Source organism: Hippocampus zosterae, chromosome 8 (assembly GCF_025434085.1).
Source record: "Hippocampus zosterae strain Florida chromosome 8, ASM2543408v3, whole genome shotgun sequence".
Classification (NCBI taxonomy): domain Eukaryota; kingdom Metazoa; phylum Chordata; class Actinopteri; order Syngnathiformes; family Syngnathidae; genus Hippocampus; species Hippocampus zosterae.
In genome coordinates, this window is record NC_067458.1 from 14,145,583 (window position 1) to 14,173,509 (window position 27,927).

General features: G+C 40.9%; 1 protein-coding gene and 2 long non-coding RNA genes across 10 annotated transcripts; 1 reads left to right on the forward strand and 2 right to left on the reverse strand.

The window, feature by feature from the left end:
- ccdc50a (coiled-coil domain containing 50a) lies at window positions 1-27,817 on the forward strand. Of its 8 annotated transcripts, XR_007963740.1 has the most exons (14): window positions 3-320; window positions 4,003-4,065; window positions 6,333-6,462; window positions 8,829-8,922; window positions 9,900-9,990; window positions 11,309-12,163; window positions 12,823-12,971; window positions 14,981-15,025; window positions 15,432-15,587; window positions 15,934-16,016; window positions 16,127-16,236; window positions 21,238-21,299; window positions 21,565-21,727; window positions 21,836-22,392. XR_007963740.1 is itself a non-coding variant. In XM_052074198.1 (13 exons), the coding sequence occupies exons 1-13, from the start codon at window positions 266-268 to the stop codon at window positions 27,805-27,807; spliced, it is 1,974 nt and encodes a 657-aa protein (XP_051930158.1). In that variant the 5' UTR covers window positions 3-265; the 3' UTR covers window positions 27,808-27,817. The 8 variants fall into 8 exon arrangements, 7 of the variants coding, with proteins under 7 accessions (XP_051930159.1, XP_051930158.1, XP_051930161.1 ...); XM_052074198.1 differs by lacking the exons at window positions 21,565-21,727; window positions 21,836-22,392 and adding an exon at window positions 27,727-27,817; XM_052074201.1 differs by having other exon boundaries at window positions 21,565-22,392.
- On the reverse strand, window positions 10,456-10,879 carry LOC127606143 (uncharacterized). The gene is made up of 2 exons (XR_007963745.1): window positions 10,737-10,879; window positions 10,456-10,691 (listed from the first exon to the last, which is right to left on the reverse strand). It is a non-coding gene; the product is annotated as an uncharacterized LOC127606143 (long non-coding RNA).
- Window positions 20,715-21,385, reverse strand: LOC127606141 (uncharacterized). The gene is made up of 2 exons (XR_007963742.1): window positions 21,251-21,385; window positions 20,715-21,162 (listed from the first exon to the last, which is right to left on the reverse strand). It is a non-coding gene; the product is annotated as an uncharacterized LOC127606141 (long non-coding RNA).
- Window positions 27,818-27,927: the final 110 nt, after the last annotated feature.

A 27,927-nucleotide genomic window follows, 5' to 3' on the forward strand; every position in this document is an offset into this window, starting at 1 on the left:
GGCACAGTTCAATTTAGGTGTGAGAAAAGAACGAGATGCTTGTCAAACCGTGACACGCTAGCTGTGGTATGATTTGCTACCATTGAGAACGAGAGAGGAAAAAAGTGAGAGAGCGAGAGGGGTGGCCACCGAAACCAATCAGGGATCGTCCAGCACCAACCATCCGTCGCGTTTATGAGTAAAGGCGATCAATTAGCCGGTCGTCGGTTGACCGTTTGAAAAATACGCCAATTTACGCTCACATCGGCTCTCGATTGGGGACAACATGGCTGAGTGTAACGTTAGCATCGACCAGGACAAACTGCCTGGTGTGAAAGAGGGTAACGTCCATATAACACACTTTGTTTACTTGTCGCGTCTAAATATGGATAGACAGGTACCATAGCCGATGCTAATGCTAAAAGTTAGCAAACACAGGTGTTTCGTACTGCGATAGTTTCTACGCGTAGCCTATATAGCTAGCAGATTCTATCACGTCTGTCTTAAATCTGAGCTCTTTTGAGTCTTTTTGGATTATGGGAAGTACTTGTCAAGTAAGATGTATAGAAGGGTTAGTTTTTTGAGCTGTGGAAAAGAGTGTGTCAATTGTTCGTCGAATTGATTTACATGATGTCTGTATTGTCGTACGTTTTTTGAAAGACATTGATATAAGTATAAATTCTCCTGTGACAAATGTTAAAGTTATGACTCTGAACCGGTGAAAATGCACCAATTTATGGCCAACGGGATTCGAGATTTGAGGTCTGACTATTTGTGTTGAATACTAGTTTCACATTTTCTGATACGTATTGACCTTTAATTGATTTTCAGAAAACTTGCATCATTGGAAAGCTTCCTAAACATAGAAACGGGCTTATGTGATATAAGATACGTACTCGTAATTTATTAGTTCATTAATTCCAGTTACTATGTGAATCGAGAGGTAAATCTCAAGATTACAAAAGTCATAATTTGAAAACTACAATGAATATTACATTGAAATGTAACGCATAAGTTGAAAGCCTCCTATTAGTAAAGTATAATGTACAATGTAATGTGAATGTAGTAATGTGCTGCAAATAAGGTAGAAATAATGACCTTTATTGCTGTACATCATTTTTATAATGGGTGTCATGCCTCGAAAAAAAAGTAAGCCTCAATAATAAGTAGCCACACCATAAATACTGAATTATTTTAAGTACCAGTGTATAATTTGTTATTGTTGGTTTAAGGTTTTATTGAAACATAATGCTTTTCATTTGAAATTAAAGACATGAGAAGAATTAAAGCGAAATCATTTTACCTCTGACGGTGTACTTGACAAACGGTTGTATTGCCTGCCGCCTTTCTAAGAGTTTTGAAAATGCAGCCCTGCCCACTGGCCTCATTCTTTGTCTCACCTGACTGCAAAGGTGATATACACTGGTGAGGTGTTGTGTCAGGATGGGCGATAGTATGCTAATCTGGAATGTTGCGGATGTGTAAAGCGGCAGCTGCGCACTTGGATGCTTGTTATTCTAGTCACTGAGACAAGCTTGGTTAGTCTGCAGAGGGACATTGACAAAATCAACAGGGAAAGGGATCTGTTTTGCTGTTCGTGTAGTTTAAAAAGCTTCACGACATCCACATAAATCTACAGTTGTTTTCTCTGATTTGTAATCCCGATGTTAAATGACAGAAGCCTTTCTTTTATGCACTCTTGCTCAACTAGAGATGTGCTCCTGGTTTATCAGCTAAATTGCATGGTGGGTTTCCTGGTTAAGAAGATTAGGCATATGGTAGCAACATGTTAATCAAATCCCACTATGCTTGTTGAGTCACTAGGGGCTTTGGTTTTCCAAGCATCTGTTCAGTCTTCAGTCAACAGTGCAAATGTTGTTGTCCATATGTTGAATATGTCAGGGTTTCATTTCAAAAGACCACTGTTCTACTACTACACTAATATGGCATCAACACCATTTTTCATGTTTCTGAGTAAATTAGAAACTCCAGGAATGAACAAAATCAGAGATGTTCCTGTGCCACTTCATTTTTTTGCATTCCCAAAAAATGCTTTCTAATATGAAATAATGAGAGAATAACTGCTACAATCATTGAATAAACCTCTCTGTGAGAAACGTGGGTTTTGGGACTAGATGGTTACGGAACATTAAAATCGTGCTGTCAAGTTGCACTTGAGCAAGGCAACGTCCTCACACCCCCAGTTCACGATGTACAGCCCTGTTGCATATCACTTTCATATGTGACATCTTTCCTTGCATGCCTGCATCTGTGTTGTATGGTTCTGTATTGTGGTGAGCAACACAATGTACAGTTGTGTTTAAGGTGAATTTCCCCTTGAGGTATTATAGTCAGTCTGTCAAATAAATCGAAGGTAAATAAATAAATAAAAAGACTGCACAGGGTTACCGGTACTTGGTTTACAATGGTCCAGACGCTCATTTTCAAGGTTGCGAATGGTGTGCAATGAAATAGTTTGCCTAGCTGAGTCAGTATCACTGACTGCATGGATTTGACCATCTTAAATTTGGTGATGTCACACGTGATGAAGCTGTGACTTGTAAAGTATATTTTCCCTCCATATCTTTTTTACTTTTGTGGTACCCCTATGTTTGTATGTCTGTATGCCGTTAAAAATCTTCATTTTGCCTGCTCAGGATAAACTATATCCATATCCTTGGAATAGCTTTGTCTGTGAGCGATATCAGAGTGGTGCATTTTTATTTTTTTTATTTTTTTGAAAGACTGCTGAACTTGAGAACACCATCCCTTTTTAAAGGCAAAACACCTGTTGTAAACTGAGTGGATATTTCCACAATAAATACCGCCAACAGAAACAAGAATTTTGAAGGCTGACATGAAAACTGAGCTACTACTGTTTTAGGTGCAACAGCGTGGTTCTAAATGTATTTTTGTCAAACAGAGAAGCCACAGAGAGGAAACCACACTGTTACTTTTTTAATCTTCAGATACAAATGGGTAAAGAGTTAGCTTGTTAGTAGTTATTTTTTATAAATATGTACCTTTCCTTCAGTGTGAATGAGCAAGTGTACAGATCATTTAAAAAAAAAGGGGTGCCCACTCTTACTTCTATCTGCTATTCACAGAGAGGAGGAACTGGGCTGCCCTGTGAGGAGCAAAAATCCATTCAAATGCGTTGGGGAGGGAATATTTTCAATCCCCCCAAAATCTTCAAAAAGACTTGAGCTGATAAACAGTCAATATGTTTTCCCATTAAAAATTGAGGGCAAATGGGAACCCCGCCCCCCCGAAAGAAACAAACTATATAAAACATTGAAAATGTCAGTCAGTAGTATCCAATTTCTAATGTTAGTAAGTATGGCGAATACTGTCAATTAAGTGGACACATTTTCAAAGTGAGCATAGCATGATTATTCTTGCGGCAATTATACTGTTTTGGAGATCCACTCGACCCTTGCATACTCAGAGTTTGGCAACCAGGGATTTGCATATTCATGATTTTTTTTTTAATGGCTGTCAATTATACACAGATATTCACTTTTCACACGCGATAGCGGCTGGGCTGGCCTGCGACTGACTGTATGCGAATGTAAACATTGGTTAGAGGTGGACAGTATTTCACAGTTATGTACATTCGAAGAAGTCTTTTGACAAAACCCTGCGTGAAAATGCACACTCATTGTACCGTGAGACTTTCTGCAAAATCGTGAGGTTTACTACAATACCGCAAGCTTATCTACAGTATTGCAGTAATTATCACGCCGGTGCATTTGAATTTAGTGGTTCTATTCTATGTCCCTTTTATGTTTTAGTGTCCTGTATTTTTAACAAAATGCGTAAGAAAAGGAACAGAACAGCACACTTATCCGTCACCAACTGTGGCATTTGAACGTCATAAAATAATGTTAAATTCCTGAAATAATGAACTCTATACCATGGCTGACATCCGTGATCGATTAGCAACATAGCTGTGCGGAGAACAGGAGCATATTGTAGAAAAATAATCTTATACATGCTTGTCTAACGTAATTTTTCTCCTAGTGTGCAGAGACTTTGCTGTGTTGGAAGACCACTGCCTTGCCTACAACCTCCAGGAACAAGAGAGTAAGCACCTTTTTTTTTTCCTCATTCCTTTTCCTGGTTGCCGATGAGAACAAAATTCCTGCACTCCCTGTCAGACACAACGTCACTTGTGACTGTTTTTTACGAGCCGCCTGGCAGCGATCCTTTGCTACCCAGTTTTTTCTTTGCAAAACAATCAGTGACTTCCTACAAACAAAGCTTTTGCTCAAGATGTCGTGACAAGCCAAACTGGGTAAACTAAGCAAGCCTTGGTTGTTGTGGGAAGCCATGCAGTCAATTGTGCGAGTATTCAAGTTTGTAGGGATTGCATTCATTCATGACTATTGTAGCTGAAAATGCAACTCCTTGAACCAAATATGTGTGTTCACCCATTTGAAAATAATGTCTGTACCCTGGCTTTAGACTGCAGGACACAATTTGCCCATCATTCGTCATCCATCAGCCACCTGGGTACTCGGTCATTGTCAGTCTGTCTTTTTTTTTTTTTCCAAGCCAAACAAAACTCATCGTCAGTCAGTCAGTCCGCTTTTTTTATTCTCGCCGCACCTCCGTCATTGCTTCTTTTGGTAAATTTCACTGGCCTGACAGTCAGTCAGTTAATCCGTCAGCCCCCCCAACTCCCACAAAAAAAGAAATGTCATAGTCCAACACATGAAAAATCCAATGTGTTTAAAATGGTAGATGGTTCTTGCTATCTATCACATGCATCTACATCGTAGAGTGCCTGCTCAAACACACACATAACTGACATACATTGACTACTATTGTGCAGTTATTTGTGTGTGGCCCCATACTCCACTAATGAACAACCCTATTGAGAACCATTGACGCATCTTTAAGCAAAATGTCTATGAGGGTAGGAGGCTGTAGTAAAAGATCCATGAGGTTGGGAGGCAGTTGCACAACCACACGGCAGATCCGGGAGTCTATTCTTACATTCAAGCACAAGCTGTCCAAAACCCCACAAGTTCAATGGATACAAGAATTGTGAAATTGCTATTCAACAAAACTTATACAAAGCATTGTTTAATATTTTATCCTTGGCTTATATTGATAAAATCATCTCACACACATCTTCAGAAATCTGGGAACAGATTTAAATTTTGAAAATTAAGGTGAGGAGCCCTTCCTAATTTAAAACTTTGGTTAGGGCCGTGTTCACCTAACACTGTTGTACATGTTAACAACCAGCATAGACCAAACAAACAGTGCTATCAGAACAATCCTATTCGAGTTTGTTCTCACCAAACATGTGGTAACACAGCCGGAGTAAAAAAAAAAATTCCTTGAAGCCAGAAAGCCAAATGTCACGAAGCGTTGAAAAATTTGCCCTTGTTGCCATTAACCCATTTTAAGGTTTGTGATCTGTGACCAGGACTCATATGAACCTTTCTGATTATTTGAGCCTGAATCTGTCACCTCACCTTTTGAACACACACATTTCTTCCAAGACGATGCCATGTCAACATAACAGAAATTCATCATAAGTCATTATTTTCAGTACAGTCGTTTAATTGGAACCACTCATGTGTGTTTCTCTCTGTGCACATGTCCCTTTTGTCGTTGGAAGGTGTCTTTGATGTCAGCCCATAACAATTCCAATGTGCAGTCTCCCGCACCGATACCTCACAGATTTGGGTAGTCGTCTTTTGAATGATGCGACACCCGATCAAGGACTTGGATTTGTTGTAGATATTGAGTAATAGACTCCTTAACTCAGTTTTCAAATGTTTCACGTATCATGTGACACAAACAATTGATCATTCTCCGGAGGAAGTAGAAAAAAAGACCAATATCTGATGGTTTTTTCCTCAATTTTCAACAGCAGTGACTCATCGTGCTCCTTGTTTAACCTCTGCAGCCCGCGAGCAGCAATGTAGCCTCGCACTAGTCAATTGCCAGACGTAATTTGAGCCTGTACACAAGAAAGCTGGCTTAAAGATTGATAGTCAGCCGAAACGGATCTCAATGAACGAGTGAGTGATGCTGTCCACGCTTACCGAGCGCCACTAGTGCGTCAGGCAGCAATATTGATCTTCATTTCTTGCCACAAAGTGCATTCCGCTAACCTTGGAATGGTACTGTCACCACAAACATTCGCTTCTCATTTGTCTTTTGAGTTCATCATCAGAGGATGACAAGTTCGTGTCCTCGCTGTTTATCTTGTTTTTAACAGATAATCCAAACAATACAACAACTTGGGAATCAGCAAATGTCATTTACCATTTGTTGTGTGAAGATGCTGCTTTTTCCCTGCAGAGTAGCGCAACCTGTTATTTGTGTTACAGTTGAGAGCCACTTGGCGTCCAATGTCCACAAGAGCCGGCTGGTGCAGCAGGACCTGCAGGTGGCCAAGAAACTGCAGCAGGAGGAGGATGAGATCGCCAAGGTCGTGATCAAGAAGCAGCATGTTGCCATGTGGGTGTCTCATATGCACTGACACATTTGGCTTTTTTTAATATGAAAACCAGGACCACTATTTACCAACCTGACATTCTTTGATAGCCTACATGCGTCGCTTGCACTGTGATCATGCTAGCCTAGTTTTGGAAAACATATTTTGGCTTAATTATGACCAATACAACCAAATACATGCCGTTCATAACCTCGACTGTAGCATTTAATTAACCGTGCAGCCCTTGTAGTGTGTGTCATAGGAAAATTCAGAGGGACTTCACAAGTCGATGCTGTGTCACTTCTAGCTTGTTTCCCAGCAAATAACATCAAGAGGTTTAGTTGGTGTCAAGTCTAAAGTTCTACCCTCTTAAAAATTGACTAAATGCACAGAAAATTCTTGTGTCACATTTTAAATCCTATCTGTCATACAAATCTAAACTGTACACACGAGCATTATAAATGTCATCAATTTATAGCGCCAGATACGAATTGAAGACACCTGCATGACTTCATATTCAGCAAAATGAGACTGGAACCAGGATGTTTGTTTTCACAGCACTACTGTCACCATGTGCTGGTTTACAGGTATTGCTAGAAATATGTGTGAGTATGATATATAGCGTGAGAACTTGAGCTTTGTGGTTGTGTTGTGCTCGGTAAAATTAATTTCGACACATAATTGACGTTAAATTACAGTAAGTTCACATGTGGTTCTGTGGCTATCATGATGTTTCCTCCGTCATTGGTACCATTCCGGGGTGGCGTCAGAAAAACAAAATAAGAATCGGAGAGCATTTCAAAAGCTAGAGGCTTAACTTACTGCCTTAAATTTGTTGGCTTTGCACAAGATGATGGTTTGAACTCTTGTTTGACTCGCTTAAGCAGTCAGTCAACAACACATTTGACTCGCATGCATGCTGCATGTGCTGAGTGGGTGTGAAATGTGTGGCAGTCCATTGCGGGTTCCACTTGGTGTGTCTTCAGTTCAGATTTTGCAACAGTGCCCCACCTAGTGTTACAATGTCAATACAGACACTTTGATGGCCCAGTGAGACATTTGGCCTATTTCTATTTAGCACTGCCCCACCTAGCAGAAGTCAAAATCACTCTCTGTGCTGTGCATTTTAATGGGACGAAATGGCTGAGTCATAGTTCAGTGCTGTCACAAACAACACGTCCTCCCTCGTGAGTAGAAGAGAAGCATGACGGTCTGTCTAGTCCTTATGGCCTCATTGGTGCTGGGCTCTGGCACTGGTATAAGCGTTCAATCTCAACAGGTACAATGTGCCTGCTGCTTCTGCCGAACGCAGTAGCATTCAGTTTATTGATACCCCAAAATATCCAGTTGCATTAATATTTGCAGTCATCAAAAATGTTGTGGAGGATAGATTTGAAGAAAAAAAAACATGTTTTTTACAAGTGTGTGTGTGTGTGTGTGTATGAGATCGATGCCACGATCCAAAGATATTCAAGAAGAAATTAGGAAAAATATATATTGAAAATTATCGGTCTGGAAAAGGTTACATGGCTAATTTCCAAGACTCTAGGCCGCAGGTGCGTCCAAAGTCGGTCCTCAAGGGCTGCTGTCCTGCCTGTTTTCCAGCTTTCCAAGGAGCAATGCACCTAATTCAAATCATTAGGATTGTTCTAATGCTGCTTCAGAGCTGGCTGATCATCTGAATCATGTGCGTTGCATAATGTTCTTTTTGATAAAAAGAACATTATGCCAACAGTGAAGCGTGGTGGCAGTGTGATGTTCTGTGGCTGCTTTGCTACATCAGGACAACTTGCTGTGAATGATGGGACAATGAATTCTGCTGACTACCAGAAAATCCTGAAGGGGAACATCTGACAATCAGTTTGCATCCTGAAAATTTTGCTCTCTTGAATCATGTGGCAAGACAACGATCCGAAACAGACCAGGAAGTCCACCTCTGAATGGCTCAGAAAAATAGCTCTTTTAAAAAAAGTGGCTGTTTTTTATTGGTGTTTTAAATTGCGCAAGATATCACAGTACAACATAACATTCAACCCCCCCAACAAAATGCAGACAAACACTAAAGGACAAACAAACAATTAGATACAGTATATTTAAATTATTTGGCAAAGATCCAAATCGACATTTTAAGAACAAAATCATATGTCAGGTCCTAGTAGCTACATAATTTTGAGGGAAGAATGTGTTGAGTTCCTTTGTGTAAGACAGTTGAACCACCATTCATGTTTATAAGCGTCTTTCCTGTGAAATGAGGGTTGGTAAATGTCAGTCCGCTGCATCCTGCATTCAAACTGCTGCGCAAGATGAATGACTTAGCCCGGGAGCCAATTGTCTTAATTGTTTCCCCCTCCCCATACACTCACACACATCAATTCATGTAAAACTCCAGAGAGCGCCACGATAACGAGATTGCCCATGAGATTCAGGATCAACTGGTTCGACAGGCTGAGCAACAACGACTGCAGCAGGAGGAAAAGGATGCGGTAAGAAGGTGCACCCATGCACACACCCTTATACACTCACACACACACTCGCGTTATTATGCCTTGACTGCCTTGCCTGTTTATTAAAAAAAAAGGAATTCCCACATATCCCTCGAGACTGCTCAAGTTTGGAAAAACCGTTGAGCTGCCCTAAAAATCTGACCTCAGATGTAATTGCATTTTCCAGGATTTGTAAATTAAAGGGTCCTTGATGGAAAGTAAACCAAAAAAAGACAAAAATTTGATGAAAGAAAAACAAAAAAGAGCACATTACATATTAATAGTGACCTCAGTCTTTCTGGTGTGTAAACCAAATGCGTCTCCAAAATAACTCGAATGCTCAGAAGTGATGGTGTCACAACGTAGTTTCCACTGAAGTAAATATACTCCAGAGTGTAGGGGCTCATCCCTTTTATCATCTCATATCTGCAGAGTAGCGATGCAGGAGGAGGTAGAAATATTTGGGGGAAATGAGATGAGGCTTTTTGATGTCCTCGTTTCATGGAGACTTCTCCAAGAGATGACGTCACTTCTTTGGTGTGCGTAATAACTGAAGCATCTGTATTGCTGAATTACGACTATCACCACAAATGTACATTTTATGCTTCATGTGTCAATCTCCCTCGCAAGCACTCTTCCCCACTCGTGCAGTCTGTGTATTGGGCTTTTGATGACCTGACGTCCGACCTGGCTGTTCAGACTGAGGTCGCATTACAAAAAAAATTGGTATCGGATTTACAACCCCATACGAACGTGACCCAGGTCATACTTGGAAAAAGATGTCATTAAAAAAAAAGTCCCATGGGCGAAACCCCCCCCCCCCCCCGATTTGAGTCTCGTTTGGCAGCAGTCTGACCATAGCCTAAAATTCAATTATAAACGACTAAAAACAGTACCATTCATTTGCATTTGCGCTTACCGCACACAAACGTCACAATGTATCTTTCTCTCTGTCTTTGTTGCACGTGTGTTTGCAGGCTATTGCTCGTAAGCTGCATGAGAAAGAGATGAAAGAGGAAAGGCGTCGACAGAAACACCAGGATGAAGAGTATTATGAGGATCCAGGAGGTGAGGCGGACACTGCTGCTTTGTTTTCCCAGTATCCCGTCAGTGCACTTTATTATTGTCGGTTACTCACTCAGCTCTTTTGAATTGGAGCCGCACCTGAAATAGAAAGTGAAGAGAGTTTAATTTGCAGCAACCAACTTACATGACAGATGTGAGCAGCCAAGTGGTGAACCTCGTGTTATTCTTGTTGGTCAAGGTTCCTAAAAATCCAGCCTTGCCCAAAACCAAAAAGGCTATTTTTAATCATGTCCAACCTCACTAATCTTTGTTGAGTGCAACATGAATGAAAGGATAACTTATAACCGTTGGAACGTATCATCTGCAGTTGATGTTTTACCATTGGGAAGAATAACTGCTTGCTTGGTAAAAAGGGGAGAGGGGAAGAAGAAGCGAAGCATACACACTTCTTTGGCCCTGTCACACTCAGGAACGTTATATCGGCACAGTTCTTTTTTAAAAAAATATATATATGGTCAGCAATGTCCTGTTTCTCAACCTAACAAAAAATGGTGTTGAGAGAGTTTTGGCCTTGGCACCTTCAATGTGCTTCACCACTCTCATCTTATTCATGCTCTTCTTATTCAATCACATATCACCATTGTCGGGCATGTAACCCTCAATATGTATTATACAGCATGGTATTGCGCTCTACTCAGTCATTTGAAAGTTATTAGTTATACTGTATTACAATATTACTGTCCCTGATTTAAGATATCCTTTATTCGTCCCACACTGGGGAAATTTACATGATTTGTTGTATGATACAGTACTAAAGTCAACATTTTTGGCGTTAGTGATCGGGCTAATCTCTATCCCGTACGTATAGCAGGGTTTTACCATACTGTCTTACTTTTTGGGGTTACTTTCACCCGAACACTCAAGTATGACAACAAGATAAGTATACCGGTAACTGCTTTTTCATAGCTTTATGGATACAGATAGTCAGTTACAACAAATCCACTACTTACTTGGAGAGACTGTATTTTGGTTAAATAATTTTAATAAGGTACGTACTGCATTTGCTTAATGCAGTCCAGCATCATGCCTCTCCCTAATTCATATTTGCTCCTTTTTAAGCCATTCGGTGCAGTTTTTGTGAGCATGTTTCCACTGCCTTCATCTCATAATATTTTATGTTACTAACCACAGTCATGTTGTTTTCTGCCATGGCAGGTGTGGCCTCTAATTTACTAATACATAAGGTCATTTGTTGTGTTTTGTTTTTACTTATCACATTTCCATGCTCCCTTGAACCATCATTTGTTTCACTGTCGCTATCTTCCAAACGTATGTCCTTCCTTCATCTGTCCCTGCTCAGCTGCGAGACAGCCTCTTGACCTGGACAAGCCCACACGCCACACGTCTAGCTCCCCAGGGCCCTATGATGTGCATTCTCCAGTGAGCTTCCAACGTGATCATTCGCCAGTTTCAAATTCAATAGAACCCGTGAGGAACAGGCACCCAAAACAGGATCCAGCAGTACTGAACAGCCGTTCCAGGTACCCCGAGCATTTCCCGGTGGCAGAGGGTGGCCGGGGGAGACATGCAGAACCGTATTCAAATCATCTGCAGTCCCCCAAAGGCAGGCATGGGGACAATTACCCCGATTATGAACCTGCAGAATCAAGGAGAGCACGTGACATGGGAGAGGACCCCGATAGAGCAGTGAGAAAGAAAGAGAGGCCAGCCCATTCTCCGCTGAGTGCCAAGGAAAGAGACAAGGGCTTGGAGAGAGAGAGGGACAGGAGACTTGAAAGGGACGGTCTCAGGGACATCGAGCATGACTATCATTTGAGGAAACATCAAAGGTCAGACAGGGAACAGGACATGAGGACAACTAGAGGAGGAAGAGAGAGGGAGCGCCTCAGAGATCGCACACACAGTGAGGACAGGCCTGAAGTGAGAGACAAGCAGACGCACAAAGGCAAAGACGGACAACGAGTGAGGGCCAAGAGCAGGGAAAGAGCGCATGACGGTGATTTCATTGAACCGAGGGGCGATAGGGTATCCCGGGAGGAGGAAGAGGATGAAGCCAGGAGGGCGAGGGGCCGCCAGCGGGTTCAATCCGGCCCCGACGATGTGTTTGAAGAGTCTAGGAACAACCGAGGGAGAGGTGACAGCAGAGAGTTGTGGGAACCTTCTGGCAAGCGTACACCCTCCAGTGGTGAGACAGGTACCACCCCGAGCCCCCGTCTGGGTCCGCTTGGGGTTTGCTTTGATGTGCTGCGGTTGCTTGTTGCTTTGGCAATCTCAGGTGGTGGGGTTGATCTAATTAAAGTCTCCAATGAACACACTCATTCTGTGAGTGTTGTGATTTGATGGCTTGAAATGATTCTACTCGCTATTTTCTGCTGTGGTCCCTTTTGCTCCCTTTTGCTATGATCGTTTTAACATTGCTGAGCTTTAAGTGTGTGAGGCTAGGTTTGTGGAGCAATATTGCCATAATTCTCAAGTAGGAGTGCAAGACTGTGATTTGCTAAAAGGACCCCAGGGCTGCTCAGCTACTCGCCTGTTTTGTTTCAGCACAAAAATGGTCCAAAGTATTAAATGCTGAGTATGAATACACAGCTGTGCTGCCCATAAAGGTACCTTTGTAGCTTCATAGTCTGCAATTATCATGGAAGAAAATAAGTCTTGCCCTCTTCCATAATTCTTTTATTCGTGGAAGTGATTGTCTTTGGTTTGATCAACGACTTTTGGTTTAATCAGCTACTGACATTTTCCACCACTGTCTGGTATCTAAAACCATCAACTAATTGAGTGCCAGCTACCATTAGTTAAAGCTAGTACTGCCCTGTTTTAATCAGTAGTATTGTATGTTCACTGACACAGGTCGACTTGTGCACAAAGGGAGTGGAGAATTTGTAGAAGGGGAGTACGGACCCGACGAGGCTACAAGGGACCTGACCAAGTTGGATCTGCGTGAGCAGGAACTTAAGGACTTGGAGGTGGCAAGGAGGATGCACGAGGAGGAAGTCAAGGTGAATATTTGAATAAATACAGTGTTAATGCGCATATGCAGAGCAGCCACACCATTAGGCTATCCCTGTGGGTGTAGTTTGTGTCAGTGGAGAACTGCACTGCGTCATACTGAGAGCACTTTCCAATACAAATTGGATTTATTGGACGTGTTATCTCGAATATCTGTATATTGTGCAAGTGGTCATAATGTTATGACCGATCAGTGTATACATAAATAAACGTCGCTTGCACATTGTAACTGCACCACACCATCAGAGTGGAGAAGTATTCATTCCCATTAAACTGCCAATCAATGCAGAAGGATCCTAAAACTGTCACCTGTGCGGACTTGCGACATTCATGATAAACGACGATATCAGCAGCCAACGATTCAGTGTTTGAGAGGTTTTACTTCCATTTCTCCTACCGTATTTATTCAGATCAGACTATCACAGAGTTTGGAGGTAGAGTTTAACCCTCTGTGTGCATGCATGACTTTAGCACTAGTTTAAACGGTTTACCCATTTTGAATATTCAAAACTATATTTTGCTATCTAGGCGTGTGTGCGCGCAAGCACACACACACACACATATATATATATATAATATATATATAAGCCCGTATAAGGGCAGAGGAAAGCCGTTGTAGTGGATGTAGCGGTCCCAAGTGATGGAGACATCAGAAAGAAGGAACACGAGAAACTCGAGAAATACCAAGGGCTCAGAGAGGAGCTGGAGAGAGCCTGGAATATATATATATATGTATATATATATATATATATATACACACACACAGTGCTGTTCAAAATAATAGCAGTGCAATGTGACTAACCAGAATATCCCTGGTTTTTAGTATATTTCTTATTGTTACATGCCAGACAAGTTACTAGTTGGTGCAGTAGATTCTCAGAAAACAAACAAGACCCAGCATTCATAATAGGCACACTCCGAAGGCTGTGCAATTGGGCAAATAGTTCAAAGGGGTGTGTTCAAAAAAATAGCAGTATCTGCTTTTGACTGTACAAACTCAAAACTATTTTGTATTTCCCAAAAAAGGTAGGATTTAGCAATCCTAATATGTAGTTGCCTGACCACAGTTTTTTATTACTGCTTCACATCTATGTGGCATAGAGTCAACCAACTTGTGGCACCTTTCAGTTATTTCACTCCGTGATTGCTTAACACCATTCCACAATTCATTTACATTTCTTGGTTTTGCTTCACAAACAGCATTTTTGATATCACCCCACAAGTTCTCTATTGGATTGAGATCTTGGGATTGGGCTGGCCACCCCATAACATCAATTTTTAAAACATTTATTTTAAGACTTTGCTCGTCTCCTGGTGTGTTTGGGGTCATTGTCTCGTTGAAACACCCATTTCAAGGGCATGTCCTCTTCAGCACAAGGCAACATGACATCTTCAAGTATCTTGACATACACAAACTGATCCATGATCCTTGGTATGCGATAAATGGGCCCAACACCAAAGTAGGAGAAACACGCCCAGAGCATGATACTTGCATCACCATGCTTCACTGTCTTCAATGTGTACTGAGGTTTGAATTCAGAGTTACCTTAGATGTGCACTTTATAATGTTATATTGCTCTGTTTGAGTCCATAAAAAGAGCTGTGAAAGCAGCTGTTGTGACAAAATACTTTTTTTCACTGTTGTTGATGGACAGTAATATTGGGTAAGAGAGATTGTGTGAATAACTGCTCCAAGTGAAAAATGTTCATGTTAAATTGAAATTCGAAATTATTTCAGTAAATATTTGCATTTTTCACATAGAAAACTGATTCATGATTCCATGTTGATGAGAGCATTAAAATGGGGAAAAATAGGACAAACAATATATAAAAGGAAATTCAGAAACAAGCAAAAATGCGTGAGTAATCACGATATTTTTTGTGTGAATTTGAATTAATTATGACAGTTGCATTTTTAATTAGATTAAATATTTTAATCGTTTTACAGTTCTAATATATATACAGACACACACTCCATGTTTGTTTTTTTGTGTTTCAGGCAAGCAAGAGCCATGTGCGAGCAGCCCAAGTTGCACAGGATGAGGTGCGTGTGAATCTTTTTCTGCCATTGTGTCCTTTACAATTGCTTCACATGTGTTATCACATAAAATGATGAATCACATCTCTCTGTTCCCTAATATTTTTTTTATTATTGTAGTTAATTTTGTTATAGGTTTCTATTAGTTAAAATATTAGTATAAAAATTGAGGATGCAACACCTCGAAGCAAGTCTTTTTATATCGTCAATGTCCAAACCTAATGCCAAATTTGGTCAGTTCATGAAATGTTATTTGTTCACAAATTACGACAAGATATGACAAGACATTTGTCTGTTGTTTTTGACAAATTAATGGAGAAACGCTGATCTCTGAACAAAGAGATTGTGTTTTCCTGAGAAATGGTGGGTTTGGTTTGCGATTATGCTATTGATGCTGACTTAACTGTGGCAGGAGATTGCCCGGCTGCTAATGGAACAAGAGAAGAGGGAGTACAGAAAGCATCGAGAACGGGAGAAAGAGCGGGAGAGGGACCGCCATGAAAAGGAACGAGAAAGGGAGAGGGAGCGCATGGCGATGGAAAAGAGGCGACCAGAGGGGGACTACAGGGTACCTTCCAAGTGATTTGTTGTTGTAATTCTGATCTTGGTTGTCTAACTTCTAGGGGATACATATCAGAAATTACAGTATGATGCTGTTTGGTGCAGTTTCAATTCACTGTTATGTAGAACAATTTTCTTTAGCATTTTATTATCAATATAGTCGCAGGAAGGTGTCCCAGCTGACTTGATGCGAGATGTTTCATACATGCTGGATTGGCCGAGATTTGAACCCAGAACCTCAGAACTGAAATGAAGCATTAGGTTTGCAAAGGCAAAGTGTTTGAATCGTATTCGATTATGTAAGTTTGGCCCTGCCTATTGAGTGTATTTAATTTTTTTTTTCTGGTTTCCAGCCAAATTCCGAGGATGTTGTCCGACCTCGATCCAGAGATGAGCATGACCCCCAGAGGCACAGGAGTCACCACAAACCTTTCCGGTAACAACATACTTTTCCAACCAGCCATGAAGACTAAATGTCGTCCTTTCATATTTGGGTGTTATTTGTCATTTTCTTATTGACATTTACTGTCATTGTTGCCACCCCAGGCCACCTCAACCTCGCACCCACGAGTACGAGAATGTGAACCCTGGTTATGGCTACGGTGACCACGCTGACTCCCAACGGGCGCCCACCAGACCTGAGGCCGCTTACAAAGGTAATTTTTTTTACCCCCTCCCGTTTAACTCTCACAATACAGTGGAATTTCCACATTCAAACAAAACATCGTCACACAACACTTCAGATCAATGAAAAATTAAAGGATTCATTCCTGGTTATGAGATCATTCTTACTTAATGTCATGGGACAATGACAATCAAGTAGGAAATTAATAAATGAAACCTTAGCTACATAGGTGGTACATTGGTGGCCTGGCTTACGATACTCTGGCAACCATTTTATGATGTACCCCGGCTGTTGCCCAAAGACACCCGGGTTAGGCTCCAGCACACCCGCGACCCTTGTGAGGATAAGCAGCTCGAATAATGGATGGATGAAAGTATGGATTGCCTTTAACCTGTCACTATCAAAAAATCCCCCCAATTGTAGTTCTGTGTAAGATACAGAAGGTTTATGACAAAATTCCATTCCGATGGCCTTGAAGTAACTCGAAGTCGACTGAATAGTAAAGTCCAATGAAAAACACTTAAATATGTGAAACAATCAAATGAAAAAACAGTAATGCCGATGGAAATTAGTTGTGTGGCCATTAGATACTTTTCAAAATAGTTGCAGAATAGGCATAAATTGTAGCGCTGGAATTAGTGTACCCTTTCAGGGTTGACACTACTCACGTTAATCAAACTGCTTTTGACTCGTACCCATTCAGATCAAGAAAGCAGCCAGGAGAAATTATGCCAGCTGTAATCAAGGAAAAACGATCTCTGGAAAAACTCCCGTCCAAGTTGTTTGAGACTTCTGATGGATGTGCCATCTCCTTCTACAGGTGCCTATTACAAGCGGTGACTCAGGCTCCAGACAGACGGTGTCAGTCCTCCTCTGTCTTTGTCTCATCCCTTATTTATCCTTTTGTCTTCAACCATTCACACTTTGCTGACCAAAAGCCTTAGGACAATCTCATCAGTTGGTAACGGATTTTTTATTTTATTTTATTTTTTAAATCAGCAATTATCTCCCCATCAGAAGAAAAGAATCTGCTGGAACCTCACTCATCTTTTCGTCACTTTTTTTAATTATTCTTTTAATATGTCTGTAAATTTAGAATCTCATACTTGATGACATCAAGCCCTAAAAGCAACCTCACCTCATGTAGTCAGCAGTCAGTAGTAATATGCGTTCACTGCGAAGTCATCACAAGGGATCCGGCCTTCGACCTGCGCTGCTTATTGGCCTACATTTCTTGACATCTTACTTTGTTCTGATGTTATGTGCCTGCTCAGTCCGACGTGGCCTCAACACTTGGCAGCTTCTTATTCCACCTTAAAATCTGTCATCGGGGTGCCATGCAACAAAAATGCAAACGTTTTTTTTTCTTAATCGAGATGCTGGGAGTTGGCTGTTCACTCGTCCACCAACCTTGAATTTGCCGCACTGCAGAGGCGCAGACTGTAAGGATGTCATTGGCACTGACCCCCCCCCCCCCCCCCCCAAAAAAAACCCTGACTTTACATTGATAGTGACCAGATGAAGTTCTGAGTGACTCGGTATTCTACTTGCATGCTTACTGAACGTTTAAAAGGTCTTGCATGCCTTTCAGCACCACGTAAAACAAATGGGGGTGGGGAACTTTTGGCTGGCAGGCATTCCACAGCCTGCCTTCGGGTCTAAAACTTGGTCCAACCTGACGAGAACTGTTACAAAACCCAAAATCTTGTGAAATATAACATGCATATGTATATTAAGCATCGTGATGTAGTAGTACGTCTGTCATGTTGGGTGAATAAACAACTAAATTGTTTGTAGGTGTGAAAGTGAGTGCGAATGGTTGGTTGTCTCCATACGTGCCCTGTGATTGACTGGTGACCAGTCCAGGGTGTACCCAACATCATGCCCGAAGTGAGCCCACAAATTTTAGGAGAATGACCAGTATACAACACTATTTGATTTTTGGATTACATTTGCTTTCATAAATCGTATCTTGCTGCTCAAAGGCTTTATAAGCTGGCCTCTGATAAGAAGTACGTTCCCCGCCCCACCCATTTTAAACTCTGATCCTGCTCAAACAATACGTGCCATATTATTATTTTGGGCTGAAAAGAACTGCATGCACGTATTTTGTGCTCTGGTGAGATTGAATACATGGTTATAAAATGTTTTTCGTATGTGTAAATATTTCTTTTTCATCATGTGCTACTAGTTTGGCGAAGAATGGGAACAAAAACAATTTCTATTCTGATATTTATGTCCAGTTAAAAAGGGAAATATTTGATTTTAATGTCATTTTGCTGGTGTTTCTTCTGATTGGGGTTCCGTTGATTTTCCGATGAAATGGAAGCACACTTGGAACGAGGGGAATTAATTCAAACAAAAATACACATCAGTTCTGAAAGGCACATTTTTCAGTGTTTTTGCTGCTCCGTGTTCTGTTCTTTTCATATTGAAGAAGTATAGCATGTAGCGACAAAAAAAAAAAAACATTTTCTCTGTTAATGAGACATATCAGCCTCCCCATTGTATCTCTAACTTTGTCATGTATGAGTCGGTGGCGGTCACTCGCAGTACGTGCGCAGTTGCTATTCTCAGAATGGGAAATGTGTGCCATACTTGTCATTTTCCAAGCTCTTGTAAACGAAAGAGTGGGCTGACAAAATATAGTGGTTGATGAGAGCTCCACCTAGTGGACTTTTTGAATATTAGCGCTGTTGATCTCAGAAAATAGGGAATGGGACTCGTGTTCAAAACTGCTCAGGATGTATGTTTAGTGGTCCGTATTGTGTAATTGATTAATGTCCAACATTGAACGGTTTAATTTTCTCCTTTGTTGTTTTTCACAGGGCTTATAAGCAATCACCTCTTATATCAGCATGTGCTGGAACATGCTGTCAATGTTTTTTTTAATTACTTTTAATTTACGTGGCAATGACACTTTCTTTTACTGATTGCACCTCAAATTATAATAAAGCAGCTTTCAGAGTCAATAACTTCTTTTAGTTTTCATGCCGACGCTTCTCCTAACCACGAGTATGACACCTGTACTCACCCCTGCATTCCAGGGGTTAGTTTCATTCTAACATTTTCTTCGGATCAAAGGAAATATGCATGGCAAATAGAAATGTAAATGACACATTTGTATTTCGAGCCAAATTCCGTGTCCTTTACATTGTTTGAAGTTTCCCCGGTGTTGTCTGCCCTTCTCCTAGTCAACGCAAAATGAAAGGGAAACCAGTTGGTGGGAATAACCTGTTTTTAACTATATGCACACCTTCAGCTGTGTGCATAAGCAAATATTAACTGCAGTTCTACCATGGAAGCGCATTGTTTTTGAACTTGAGCTACGGGTGCATCTCACTGCATAAGAACATGTTAGAAAAACTCATTTATTTCAATAGCTGAGTTCCAGAGGTGAAACGTATTCATTGAACATATAACGAAACAATCTCCATGAGATAAATTCCTAGTTAATTTCTTACTTATAATGATCTATTAAAAATCATTTTGATTGTTTCTTTCACAACATCCGAATTTCTCGGGACACTGAATGAGTTTTTTATTCGGCTGTAATGATCGATTGTAATGTAATTACAAAATATCACAGAAGTCTATTTCCAATAGTTTATAGTTCCAAAGTTTCACCTTTGACTTGAATCACCGAAATAAATTTGATTCTCCACAATCTTCTAAATGATTATGCGTCGAAAAGAACATTTAATTGAGCACCAGAGAAATAGTCCCGAATGTACTGATGGATTTATAGAATTTTAAAAATGCCGTCAGTTAACTTGTTTATCATGGATATGCTCCACATCACAGACTACCGTACTATACTGTAGGTTTAAAAAAAAAAACTATCAGAAATATAGTTTTACACTCCCACGCTTTTAATACATTTCAAATTTTGAAAAGACTTACTGTCAAGAAATTGACAAAAGAAACGACAATGAAATAAACGTTATCTATATTTAAGACATACCAAAATGTTCAACCAAACCATATCATTTTATCGAACACAATCTGCTATCTTACTGCCAACAATTGCAAGCGCAGTTTATGTCTGATGTGTGGGAACAATAAATACCGAACAAGATGTGGCAATCTATTACTCTTAAAACTCATTCACTGCCATTGACGGCTATTGAAGTCAAAAGCTCCATCGGTTTACCATGGGCTGGCACTGAATGAGTTTTTATAGAGACGCTTCTTTTTTGCTGTTAATTATACAACATCTCTTCCAGTGGACCTCAGTGCTAACCCAGCGCTAGTGGTACTACTCTGAAACCAAGCAACTCTGAATTTAAACTTGGTTAAATACTGAAACCCCTTAAAACGGTTGCTTTAAAATGTGTAATTTAGCTTGTGTTGCCTGTCGTATCTTTAATATAAACACAGCGCACATCATGTTGGGTACACGGGCACAATCATGAGATCCACGAAGACCTGCTTTGAAAATGTTGAAAACAACTAACCAAAATGACAATAAGAGTACCATTTTCGTTCACAAATGAAATTCCCAAACTATTCTAAGGCTTGTCCGATCATTCTCTTTAATTGACAGCATTCTCAGTAAATCAAACCTCTGTAGAGGGAATGGGTTACACCCATCATCATCATCATTAAGTTGAGCTGGTTCACCAGCATACCACACATACTCGCATAGACACCCGCACACACACACGGTCTGCATGTGGCAACACCACAACCATAGCTACTGTGCGGCCTTATGTCACGTTTATGTTAAAACAAGTTAAATATTTGGTCAGAGTAGTTCATTTCGACAAACTTGGCAATAGTTCCATCCGAGCCTGAAAACTTCAGTTTAACAACCAACCAAAAATCCACAGTTTTCCTGCAGGCTTGGATACACGTTGCACACACGACCAGAAACAATGACTGAAATGTTTCAAGTGACAAATTCCCAGGCAAAGTTTCTAGCGGTGCGGGCAACAGAACAGCTGTGAAACACTACCTGTGTACACAAAACAAAACACAAAACGTTAAGTGTCAAATCACAAAACATCTTAGGTTGTCTGCAATTCACCAGCGTTCGAGCTCACCGCCCTCAGCTGCTCCAGTGATGACCGAGAAGAGGACGTCAAGTCGCCGGTGAGTGTTTTTCACTCGTGTGTCTCACCTTGGCAGCTCAGGTGCGAGTGCAGCTGTCTATCAAGCCGAGCACACCGTGTTGAGACACGACAGGTGACACACCCACTGGAGGTGCACACCCCCCTCTCCTATCTCTCCTTGTCTTTCACTCCATCCAGACATTATGTAAATGTACTAAAAAAACTGTTCTTTGTGTTCTTAGGGCCCAAATAACTAAACACCTTTATATTGATACTTTTTTGTTGTTGTTTGGGTTTTTTTTCAGCAAGGAGGCCCAAAAAAGGCCTGAGGCCCCTCTCTTCTGGAAGAACCAGTAAGGAGTCAGGGGAACCACAAGAGAATTATCTAAAGAAGTTAAACCTTTAATGTCAGTGAACCACTTTCACGTGTGCACCATTTCAAGCTTTTACTCTTGAAACATAACACAGGTTAGTTGTCTTCCATTGACAAGCAATCCTTCAGGGTGGGCCACGCCCTTCCGCAAAAACACTAATAACGTTGATTTCATTCACATATTCACCTCACTCTTTTTGCAGAAGCATTCGAACCAGGAAGCGTTTTCATTTGTATGACACCAAAAAAGAAAAACTGATCTCCATGGGAGTCTTCAAAAGTGAGACGGGCCGTTTGGCCAGAGGGCACTTGCTCACTGTGCCTGATGTAGGAATGATATCTGACTGGTTGGAGCAGCAGCCAAGCCAAAATGTACAGGGAGTCAACCTTGGATGCATCTCAAGGCAATTATGAGTTCTTTGTTTAAGCTTGCACAAAGGACAGCCTCATTTATTTTTTAGGGATAGGCCATCGGCCCTGTACGGTCCAGATTTGAAGGCATGATAAAAGATTGAATGTGACAATGAGACCATGTTCACAAGCGTTATTTGAGGAATACAGCTTGAGGGCTAAGCAATACAAACGGTAAGGTATATGACAATTTGTAGACACTTGGAATTGTTTTCTACAGTGGAAACTGAACGAACACAGCATCATTTCTTGCCCTTGAAAATTGTGCAAAAGAAACATACCCACAGAATTGGTGTCATTTGCGTCCCCAGACACACACATACTAATGTACTGTAAAATACCTTTTTTTTTTTTTAAAGTAATGTCCTGCACATTGACCTGATTATGTATTTAATCAATACAATTTATGAAATTCCTGTAAATGGCCTTGAACATTGGAAAAGTAGCAGCTGTTGCCACCCATGAGGGTCGCGGGCGTGCCGGAGCCTATCCCAGCGGTCTTCGGGCAGTAGGCGGGGTACACCCTGAAATGGTTGCCAGCCAATCGCAGGGCACGCATAGAAAAAATTCACACTCATACTGAAGGACAGTTTTACAATACAATACAATACAATACAATACATGCTGATTTATATAGCGCTTTCACAACAGCGGCAGCTGTAACAAAGCGCTTAACAAAACAGTTAACATCAAGTAAAACAATAAACACAACACATAACATAAAACACGGACAGTCGTGCAGTCCTAACCACTTTTCCGTCACACGCTTTGTTGTTTGAAGCAGTTTGGGATGAAAGAGGAGAGAATCAAAGTGTCCTTTAACCAGTGGATCAGAGACGTCATGCTCAAAATGTGCACACGTCGGCTACAAGCTAAGTTTCAAAGTCAACAAGAAGCTGTAGCATCCATTGACGAAAAAAGAGATTGGTTCACTTCTCCTGTCCCATGGAAATCCATTTCAATTCCAAGCGGCGACTCACGGTTCCAAATACGCATCGCCGCTCTTCGCCAACGCTCCTCTCTCCTCATCCTCAACTTCAGCGGCCATCCATCCAGCCGCACCAACGCCAACTGTCCAACAGCGCTGACATAGCCACTGAACAAATCGGGGTTGTGAAAAATGCTGCCCATTACTGGCGCAAAAAACACAAGCGCCCCAGGTCTGTCCAGCGCCGACATTCCTCCCAATCAAAATCTGTGCTGGTACAGACGTGCTGCCGAGAAGGCGCAACCACCAAGCACAGATACTGCTCCTTTGACGAATGTCGTGGCCAAAAAGCGCTGAAAACAGTCCATATCAGATCCACACAATGAAACAACAAACAACATGTGACAAAACAAAAGACAAAAACAGCAAAAAAGAACAAAAAAGCAAGGTTCTTGAAGAGCACTTGCCGAAGGCTGCCTACTCGGGCGCCATCTTGGAAAAAAAAATAAAATAAAAAATTTAGAGTAATCAATTAACCTACCGTGCATGTTTTTGGGAGAAAAACGGATTAACTGGAGAAAATACACGCAGGCAACTAGCCAACTCCACGCTGGAAGGCCGCAGCTGGGGGTTGAATCACTGGAATGTGCTTAGTCATTGGTGGGCAAACTACGACCCGCGGGCCGAATCCGGCCCGTTGGTCTTTTTAATCCGGCCCGCCGAAGGTTGGTCCACAATTAAGGTTCGATGTGAATGATTGCATTCATTTCAATTGGACTTGTAATGACAGCCATTTCACCGCCAGGTGGCGCATTGACTTGAAGTTACAGAACGTGGGGGGGGGGGGCGCTTTCGACTACCTAGGACCTCTGTATCGCTCTACTTCTACTGGTCTGATCACAACCCATCTGCAGCAATGCACAGGCTAATAGTGCTTTTTTTTATGACAACAACACTGTTGTCATTTTAAAAAAGTATATTAATACAGTACTTTCATGCTTTTGTTCTGTTTGTTTGATATATGTAACGGAGTGATATATTGCGTTTATTAAATTATGACGGAAGTGACGCAACAGCGCACGGTATGGCACCAGCTTCCCGCCGTAGTTCAGGCAGAGCTACCAGGGAAGTCACAGGGTAAGTCAGGTTTCATTGACGGTCCGGATTCATTCTAGTTTAATTACAATATTTCACTTTGTTTTCCCTTTTTCTACGGCGCTGTGTATTTAATTAGTTCCCGGATTTGTTCCGAGTCCACATTGCTTTTTGTGTCGTCATTTCATTTAAGTTTTGTCGAATGAAAGTTTTTATCCATTGAGTTAACAGGTGGCCTTTTTTGTTGCCCAGTTATTTTCTAGACTGAAAAGACCCGTGACTTCACCTATCTTGCCATACTGTGTTGCAGACAATAAAAAAGGGAAAAGCCACATCCTAGTGTCTGGTATTCTTGAAGCGGCAGCGACGTGGAGCTCGAGACCATCATAGTTGTGACCCCCGTCACATATAGACTGTCAACAAATGCAGTTTTTTTTTTTAAATGTACCATAGCTCGTGCTGACCTGGCCCTTCTGTCAAATTTTGAAAGTCAATGCGCCCCCCGAGCCAAAAAGTTTGCCCACCCCTGGCTTAGTGTCACCGTGCTAATACCTTTTATGTCACGTGGCTACATTTCACTAATTTCTAAGACCGCTGTTACTCAAATGAGGAATTTCAGTCTCTAATACAATAACGTCATAAAATTATGTTGTCAGAGATCTGCCAATACATTTTTTAGTAGTTCAACATGTTTTTGCATTGTAAGAATTTGAGTTGAAGTATGACAGAAATTTACCGGTACGTTAATTTTAACTGAGAGAGCTACAAGCAAATGGCCCCATTTCGTTGGAATGGCTGAAAAAGAAATATGCTGCATCATGAAACCCTCACTTTACTGAAGTATAAAAACAAGACACTATTGTTATTAAAATGGAAAAACAAATACTACGCCTTCGTGATGTGCCTCAAGTATTTTTTATTACTGCGTCTCATGCATCTAACTTTATTTACATTCTTGACAAGTGCAAAAAGAAGTTAACCACTGAGAATTTTAATGTGTAACCGCACAAAACACTCTGTTAACCTGAGTTGCAACACCCCTAATTATTTTTAGCATTCTCACACTGTCACACAAGTGAAGGCATATGTTAACCGATTTACAGATTAGAATGTTCAAATCGACATTTTAACATCCTTAACTGTGATATATGCAATAAGTGTAGCTAGATAGATAGATACGGTCTGAGTAAGTAATACATGGAATAATACATAAGAGAGTCTAACAAGTTACGGCCTCGGATAATGAAATGGTGTGCCGTCATTTCCATTTCCAAGAAGATATTCTTGGATCATCATGACTGGCAGCAAAACAGGAATCCCAAGTTTGAAAACAAGTCGTGGCCATTTGGACTCTCTTCCATAAACGTTTCTCAGAGGATAGTTGAATAGAACTTCAAGAAGAAAAGAAAAATAGTTGTAATATAGCACTGCAAAATTATCAGTTGATGCCAGCAAATGCCTTTCCAACAAATCTTCATTGCAATGCAAAGAAAACGCAGTGAATATCTAATCCTGGTAATGACTTCAGTGGGTCTAAAAAGGTGACATGTCCCTGGGAACTTGGCATCTGAACAGGGGTGTGTAGACTTTTTATATCAAATTTACATTTCTTGTGACTCAGGGACAGCAAGCAGCAAACACCGCTAAACCCATCCTTGATTTCAAAGACTTCCACTGGTTTCTTCATTTATTTTTTTCACAGTGTTACAACACCTCCAGCTTCTTTTTAAGCATACCAATACAATGTTATCAAATCGGGGCACGGATTTGATAACATTGTATTCAAAAAAAAAAAAAATATATATATATATATATTCCCAGTTAACAAGAACAATGCTCAATTTCGATCAATGTTTTCTGAGAGGAAGCAGCGAGAACTTGGGTTTTTCTTCGAAACGCACACAAGATGGCGCCTTCCTGGCATACTCTCTTGCTCAACCTGTTTGCGGGGGAGGTGGAGCAGACTTCAAAAACAAAAAGCAATTTTAAAAACGATTTGATCAAGCTTATATGGTTCAGTCTGTCAATCATCTCTTAGTTATGGTGTCATAGTCCAAATTAAATTAATGAAAACGAAAGCGTTCCATACAATTACTTTTTTTTTTTATTCGATGGGGCAAACAAACTTTTTTTTAATGTTCTTTAGCTGAGGAAAAAAGTAAAAATATATACAAATATTTAATTCACTAAATCTGCAAACTCGGATGAAATATTTTTAAAATAACTTTAAAATCAGAAAACAACAAATGAAAACATTATGTGTACCCCCCCCCCCCGGCCCCTCCTTCCACACACACACACAGTTTAGCCTTTGTAGAGATTTGCCCTCTGAGTGACATTCTAGTTAAAGATCATATCTGATTTTAAAGATCATATCTGATTTTATTATTATTCTGTGAACCTTTGATTTTGCTTACATTTTATGTAAACAAGTCACACTTATCTTAGCTCCTTGACTATGACGCGCAAAGTGTTTAGCTCATTTTATTCTTTTTAGATATTAACAAGCATTTTAGGATCATATGTGCTATATATTTGATCAGAATTAAAGTTCACATGCTGTATAAAAAAAGTTGTTGGTGAAAGGGACTTTTTTTTCCAATTGCTTTTTTTTCTCGCTCACCCATACTGTTGCTAATGAGCACAAGTTTACAGATAAGACTGAACATATGACTCACATACGTGGTAAATTTTCTAGAGCCAGAAATCAACATTTTATTGATTTTTTTTGTTTGTTTTTTGTCAAGTGCGATAAAAATGAGTTATACGTATAACAGAAACATCTTTTAGTTTGAAGCTTATTGCAGGAAAGGGTGGAAGCTGATGCAATCTGAACAAATTTAGCCTGTTTACAAACTGGCATCCCCTTCACCAATTACGGCCAAATGGTTTGCTTTAATTATCTGTGTGAAATGAATGCAAAGTTCACTGTTGTAAACATGGTTGCGACAGTATATTTCAGAGGAAAGGAAGGATAATTGACCATTTTCACCCTCATTTATTAAGATGATTTATTAGACTTCCTACTGTATTATTTTTTGTAGTGGTCACCGACCTACTGACCTAACTATATATATATATATATATATATATATATATACACCACTGGACCACAGTGCAGAGGTACCGGGTTCGATTCCAGCTCCGGCCTCCCTGTGTGGAGTTTGCATGTTCTCCCCGGGCCTGCGTGGGTTTTCTCCGGGTGCTCCGGTTTCCTCCCACATTCCAAAAATATGCATGGCAGGCTGATTGAACACTCTAAATTGTCCCTAGGTCTGAGTGTGAGTGTGGATGGTTGTTCGTCTATGTGTGCCCTGCGATTGGCTGGCAACCGATTCAGGGTGTCCCCCGCCTACTGCCCGAAGACGGCTGGGATAGGCTCCAGCACCCCCCGCGACCCTAGTGAGGATCAAGCGGTACGGAAGATGAATGAATGAATATATATATGGTTAGCATGTCCGCCTCTCATCGCAGAGGTGCAGCAGGATTCGATTTCGCCCTCTTGTGTGCTCCCCCTGCCTGTGTGGGTTTTCTCTGGGTTATCACGTTTCCTCCCACATTCCAAAAACATGCCTGTCAGGTTAATTCAACACTCTACATGGTGCTTTGGTGTGATTGTGAGTAAATATGTTTGTTTGTCTCTGTGTGCTCTACGATTAGCCGGCAACCAGTTTAGGGTGTACCCCGTCTACTGCCCGAAGACAGTTAGGATGGGTTCCAGTACACCCCCAGCATTCGTGAGGATAAGCAGGTTAGTTAGGGAATGGATGGGTGCATATATATATGATTTTTGAAATTACATCAGCGTGATGGGGTGGATTACATTGTCAGCACAGAGAAGCTGAATTCTGATTGGACAAA